Source organism: Aplysia californica, unplaced genomic scaffold, assembly GCF_000002075.1.
Source record: "Aplysia californica isolate F4 #8 unplaced genomic scaffold, AplCal3.0 scaffold00041, whole genome shotgun sequence".
NCBI classification, from domain to species: domain Eukaryota; kingdom Metazoa; phylum Mollusca; class Gastropoda; order Aplysiida; family Aplysiidae; genus Aplysia; species Aplysia californica.
Genome location: NW_004797311.1, coordinates 1546403 through 1552562, shown reverse-complemented (window position 1 = coordinate 1552562; position 6160 = coordinate 1546403). Strand labels below are relative to the sequence as shown.

Sequence of the window (6160 nt, the reverse complement as noted above, 5' to 3'; positions counted from 1 at the left end):
GCGTGTGTTATTTGAGTGTGGTGTGTGTGTAATGTGTGTGCGTGTATTATTTGAGTACGTGTTTGTGTGTATGTCTCTCTCTGTGCGCGCGTGTTTCTCTCTCTCTCTCTCTCTCTCTCTCTCTCTCTCTCTCTCTCTCTCTCTCTCTCTCTCTCTCTCTCTCTCTCTCTCTCTCTCTTTCTGTTGTGCGCTTACGTGTGTTTGTGTAAGTAAGTTTATCAATCCAAATCATCTAAAATTTAAACAATTTGGGATGTGGTCGTTCTTGCTGTTTTGGTATGAAAGGTTGGCCCTACACACGAAAGACCACACACACTGAAATGCGGAGTTACAAAGGGCTCGAGTTCCACATAATGATCAGCTGGGTACAAGAACAAAAGTCAACATATCCGCATCGAGCTTCAGAGAAACTAAAACTCTAGAGCCTTGTGAGAAAAGGTAAAGTGCGTTTGGTTTGGACTAGATCTACATGATGTTAAATATGATTAAGATAGTCCGAAAAAATAACTGAAGGACACTGTATCAATGACATGGCGCTGTTCCGAGCAGATCAAGTCTTTGAATCAGATACAACTGTGTACTTTTGCACACGCACTGAACATAGCATACAATTCATAGTCATAAACAAACCTTCTTCTTGTCGCACTTCTCAGAAGACTGCATAAGGGTAAGTGGGTAACTGTGTCAAAATGCCAATTATAGAACTCAACATCTGGCCAGGGTGAGGGAAAATGGGATGGGAGGGGGTTGTTTTGGTGGCCCAGACTCCATCAGCCGAGTGCCTCTCACTCACATCCTCGTAATATCCCGTCTATATAACGTTGTTAGCCAATTGTTAAACAGAACCACGGGTGACTTAAAACCTATAGGCAATACCAATTTGAGCCATGCTGACAATAAATATACTGACAGTAACTAGAGACAGTTTTGCTGATAACATAACAGATGAAATACATGTATTAAACATTAAAATGTCTAATCCCTCAATAAAATAGCAGCTGAGAAGCCATGGCATCTAGAGGCTTCCTGGACCCAGAAGACTTGTAAAATCACCGGCTTGGATCACGGTCTTTGCGCGCCACTCTAATAGAACAGAGACGAAGGAAAGAGAATCTGGAGTGCATCAACTTATCAATGAATCCCTGTCGTCTTTTTTGGGCGCCCTCAAACCGGCAAAGTGCTTTTTGAATGCTGACAATAAATATTAATTAAGATTAACTTGAAACTGAATGGAAATTGTTAGCAACAATAAATCTCTTGTCCTCTGTCCACCCAACTGTCCAACTGATAAAAAGTGACCGGCTTTTATGTGAATTTGTCTTGCTCTTCCAGGTTCTCCTTTCATTAAATTGGCACTTAAATGACCAAAATTGAGTCGATAGTGCCGTAAAACACCTACTCAATCAAAAATTTCTTTTATTAAAAATGATTTGCCTCTATGTCTTGGCCGAGTAGGCCTACTCAATACTCCCCTTCCGAAATTATTTCCCTAGATATTACATCATATTATAATTATTTATTAAAAAAACATGTTATGTCTGAATATTTTACTTCCAAATTCACAAGGGGGCTATAGTGATCGAAAGGTTATAGTGTACTCTTCAGTCAAAATGCATCCCGGGTTCGAATCCGGACAGAGACGGAACATTTTCTCTTCTAAAATTTCCACTTTTCATATCCTTTCGGCTCTCTAACAATGTTCTGTCGCCTGCTGTCGTCTCCACTTTCTGCCCCAAACCCCTCCCATCCTTTGCCCCCTTCTCTGGGCTCCTGGCTCTTTCTGCTGCCTTTCTACTTACTGCTTTCTTTCAGCCCCCATCTTATGGTAGGTAAGATCTAATACCTAGCCTTCTAGGATATGGGCGAAAAATCTCGGAGGTCCTGTGCGCAAGTTGCAAGATCCCTTGGTGGTCCAAAATCGATTAATAAAGTAGGGTTCTCCCGCCACCCGGGCAAAAATCAAAATTTGCCACCTGCTGAAAATGTTTAATGTGTCCCACGCGCCCATATGACCAAATATGCCGTTGCGAGCACCGTAAAACACTAATTAAAAAGAAAAAAAATCACACAAATATTTTTGTTCCATTTGCAAAAGGCGAAACGATTCGTGAACCTATGAAAATGTCAGTCTTCCGGTTTCATTTTCATGCCGCTCCGGGGGAGCTGCCATTTTGCAACGGTACATAACTCTAGAATTTATATCCTGGTGTCCGAAAGGGATCTAAAGGACAAATTCCTTGTAAATGTTCAATTCATTTGTATGGATAATCCTGCTCTGTAATTTACGGAACTAAGATATAGATTAAAATTATAGCATACGTATCATACATTGTTTAAAATATCTGCAGTACATGTTGATCATATGAATTGCATTTTTAAAGCTTCCATTCGATCTCCATAAAACCTGCAGTCAACGTAGCCAAGCCAAAGGCTGATGAAACTCTTGCAAATTGTTCGCCGAGCTGTGTCTGGTGGTTGCTTTTACACCAGCAGGTTTGGTACAAAATACTCCAGCGACGCAAACAACTTTGTCCTGTTCTTTGGATTCAGTTCTCGATCCACATATTCCGCTCAACAGAATTTGAATTCAAAGTGGGGTTCTAAGAAGCGGAAAATATTAAAACTTCAGAAAGCCAAGAACTTCATGATGGATCCTGAAATTGAAGCAAAGCTGGCTCCTCTGAGGCAGGCTGTAAAAGAACAGGTAAGGTTTCTGGTATGTTATGCAGATTTACCGATAAATAGATGAATTTGTAGATTAGAAAAAAAGGGGGTAGGTGGGGGTGTGGATGGAAGGGCTCTTCCGTGATAAACATTTCAAAGTCCCTAAACATTTTCATGATTTGTAGAGTTTCAATATTATTGCTCATTTGTTCAGGTATTGTCTGTCATTGGAAATCTGAGAAAACTAATTAGATCTAGAATCTAGATCTAGATCTAGATCTAGGCCAAGGCCGATCCTATTCAAATCAAAGGATAGTGGTCTCAGCCCAAGTATACTTACAATCTAGTCTAGTCATCGGGAGATATATCATATAGAATCTAGCAGCTCAATGTAACAGTGCTTCCACTCTTCCGAATTTTTAAGGAAATCCGTACTTTCTGCCAGTTTTGCACTTGGTGATCTTGTAGTTCCGTTCGTTAAAGTCCACAATCCATTTGTTTACATCCAGAGAAGAAATCCAGAAGTTTTGAAGACCAAATACTATTTGAATTAGGCTACACAAAGAGCAGGGATGCAACCTAACTGCAAAACATCAAATTAGGATAAATTTCAGGGGGGCATGCCCCCCTGAACCCCCCTACCTCCATATTTTTTTTAGGTCAGGGGGGCATGAAAATGTAAGTCCTTGCCCACCTCTAGAACCTAGAACCTACTAATAGATGACTAGATCTAGGCAAATGTAAGCTCACCAACAACCAATTCAAATAATTGCAGGGATAACTAGTTATACTTATAGTTATTCAGGGGCTCTCGTGACCTAGCCTAGAGATTAAGGTGTTGGCCTCTCATTCAAAGGTCCCGGGTTCGAATCCGGGTAGTGACAGAAAAATTTTCTTCTCTTTTCCTGGTCTCTAGCAATGTTCTGTCGTCTGCTTTCGTCTCCTCTTTCTGCCCCCACTCCCTCATCTCCTTTGCCCCCCCCCCTCCCTCTGGGCTCCTGATTCTTTATACAGCCTTTCTACTGCTACTCCTTGGCTTCTTCTTACTGCTGTCTTTCAGCCACCCCTCTGATCTTCTGGTAGGAAAGATCCACACCTAGCCTTCTCGGATAAGGGCGAAAAATCTCGGAGGGCCCGTGTGCAAGTTGCGCCCGTTAAAGATCCCTTGGTGGTCAAAAATCGATAAGAGTAGGCTTCGGCCGCCACCCTGTGGGTTCCAATCTTGCACTTTCCTTGTTATGCAGTTTCCTGAAAGTGTATCCAATCCATCGCCAATGCCTTCTTCCCACCTCATTTCTGACTGGGGTCTGTCTCATTCTTAATACTTCCTCGTTGGTAATCCTGTCTGTCCATCTGATCCTCAACTAGCTTCCTCAGACACTTGTTCAAGAATACCTGTATCCTCTTTATGCACATCTGAGATGCGTTTCACATCTCACATCCATACAACAAGACTAACTTCACATTTGAGTTGAAAATTCTCAGCTTTATCCGTAGTGTGGGTGGTTGGCGGGTGCTCTGGTGTGGTTTGCTCCTTCTTTCCTATCTTATATCTATCGTCCTTATCTCCCCTTCTTCTTTTTTATGTTTGTTACTCTCTTGTAACACCTCTAATCTTCTGGCACTCATATGGCAGATTTCACGGTAAGGTCCCACAGATTTCCCACTTTTCAAAATTTTTTTGATTTTTTCAATCTTTGTCCAGATAGATGTATCATATATCAAATTAAAGCTCTTTCAAAGGGGAATTCAAATATGTGAACTAAAGAGTCAGCAAAGGTTCAGGAAAAAAAATATTAACAAAAAAGCAACCTCACCTCAGAATTTCCGCCACGTCCAAAATAATCCAAAGTTTCAGAAAGAACATCACAATCCATGAAAACACAGCCACAGTTGAAAAGATTTTGTATTCCAATATTCAATAACACCCTCCCCACCAAATACAACAACAAAAAACATTCAAAAAAAAAAATTAATCAAAAAAATGTCTCCCCCGATTGTCTATAGTCGGAGGGTGGAGGACCACAACCTCCTCGAGGTGTACTACACATATCTCTGGTACATGAGGGAAAATGAAAGAAGCCCCTTGTTTCCTCATGAAGGAAACAAGGAGCTCTCCATCCTCTAGAACCTCTTGTGGTGGAATGACCTGCAAAAAAGAAATGGAAAGAATTATAGAGATTTACCCATATAAAAGACTTTAATCAAAATTGCGACTTTTGAAATCTATTCTTTTATCAAGACTAAATTTAAAATCACCAGTTGTCTCCATATGATAAAATAGGTATGGCATGGATTTTAACACCAATTTCGAAGGATAAAACATTGATTATTATAACTGTTTAGTGGATTACATAATGAAATGAAACAATGGAAAAAAAAATAGAGAAATATCTGCCTGCAAAAAAAAAAAGGGAAACGTATAGAAATATTGAACTGAAAAACAAAAACAAACAACAAACAAAACATGGCAAAAAAGTGTTGAACTGAAAAAACAAAAACAAAAATGAAACATGGTAAACAAATGTCAAGCTGAAACAAAACAAAAAAACCCCCAATGAAACAGAAAAAAAATTTCCACTGAAAAATGTACAATTCAGACAAAGAAAAGAAAAACTTACAACAGCATTGTACATGAGTTGCTTCCTTCCAACAGTGTATGTAATTGAAACGAAGTCGCCAATCCTTGGCTCAGTTCGATCCAAGGTGGTGGACTCCGTTTCCTTGTGCTGGGAAGTAGAAGGCTCTGGGTCCTCCAAAAATGCCTCGTTAAGGACACTGGGGTGGCTGTTTCATAAAACAAAAATACAAAAAGTTGCTTTACATCACACACACTACACACACACACACACATGTAAATATCAATGAGTTCATGCAAACATCAGTAGAGGTAGAAATTATTACTATCATTAGTTTTATAGGAAAAAATTATCCCTCACCTTGGTCGGATCTTGTGGATAATGTGGGTGCCCACATATGCCTGGTTGTGGCATCCACCTTCATCCCTTCGACAGGCAGGGCAGAAGCATGCCAGCGTCCTTGTCCTTATAATGTAGTTGGAGACCCTCTCCGCCTGGTGGATCCTCCGGGTCCCAGGGATGGTGATCACATCAGTCTCTGGACGGTCCCTTAGGATTTCATTTTTTCCAACCAGGAAGAATTCCCGTCGGAAACCGTCCAGAGATCTGACCAGCTCTCTGTTACACCAGGCAAAGAGGTCTCCAGCATCCTTGACGGTGAGCTTCCCTGAGGTCACCGCCCGGTCCACAGCCTGGTTGATGACCCCAGTCTCACCGTCAGCCTCCCCTTTCCCATGCTCTGACCCAAAGAAAATGCGCTGTATCTTTTGGCCTGAGAAGGGAAAACAGTAGAACTGTACCTGAAATATCTCAATGTTGTGATGAAATAGGGGCACAGAGTACATCATAATTCATGTATGCGAGATGTGGGTACTTTTTAACAAAAAGGGCATAAATTTATATTGAAAAAAAAAAAA

The 6160-nt window shown here is 40.8% G+C and overlaps 2 protein-coding genes across 2 annotated transcripts in view; one reads left to right on the top strand and one right to left on the bottom strand.

Annotated features, from left to right (window-relative positions):
* Positions 1-2358: 2358 nt before the first annotated feature.
* The window catches only part of LOC101861714 (glycine--tRNA ligase), a 25120-nt gene continuing 21318 nt past the window's right edge, over positions 2359-6160 (top strand). Inside the window, exon 1 of the mRNA XM_005092147.3 lies at positions 2359-2704. Within this exon, the coding sequence (XP_005092204.1) occupies positions 2435-2704 (270 nt within the window). The 5' untranslated portion in view covers positions 2359-2434. The remainder of the gene's footprint in view (positions 2705-6160) is intronic.
* Positions 4553-6150, bottom strand: LOC101861493. Its single transcript, XM_005092146.3, has 3 exons — positions 5604-6150; positions 5286-5451; positions 4553-4813 (listed from the first exon to the last, which is right to left on the bottom strand). Exons 1-3 carry the CDS (start codon positions 6089-6091, stop codon positions 4637-4639), a joined length of 831 nt encoding a protein of 276 aa, XP_005092203.1. The 5' UTR covers positions 6092-6150; the 3' UTR covers positions 4553-4636.

Excerpts from the sequence above, each read along its gene's own strand:
- LOC101861493 (XM_005092146.3), bottom strand. The coding sequence starts at position 6,091 with ATGATGTACTCTGTGCCCCTATTTCATCACAACATTGAGATATTTCAG. Across the intron at positions 5,452-5,603 it reads ATCCACAAGATCCGACCAAG|CCACCCCAGTGTCCTTAACG; the intron begins GTGAGGGATAAT and ends TTTATGAAACAG. Across the intron at positions 4,814-5,285 it reads AACTCATGTACAATGCTGTT|GTCATTCCACCACAAGAGGT; the intron begins GTAAGTTTTTCT and ends TCTTTTTTGCAG.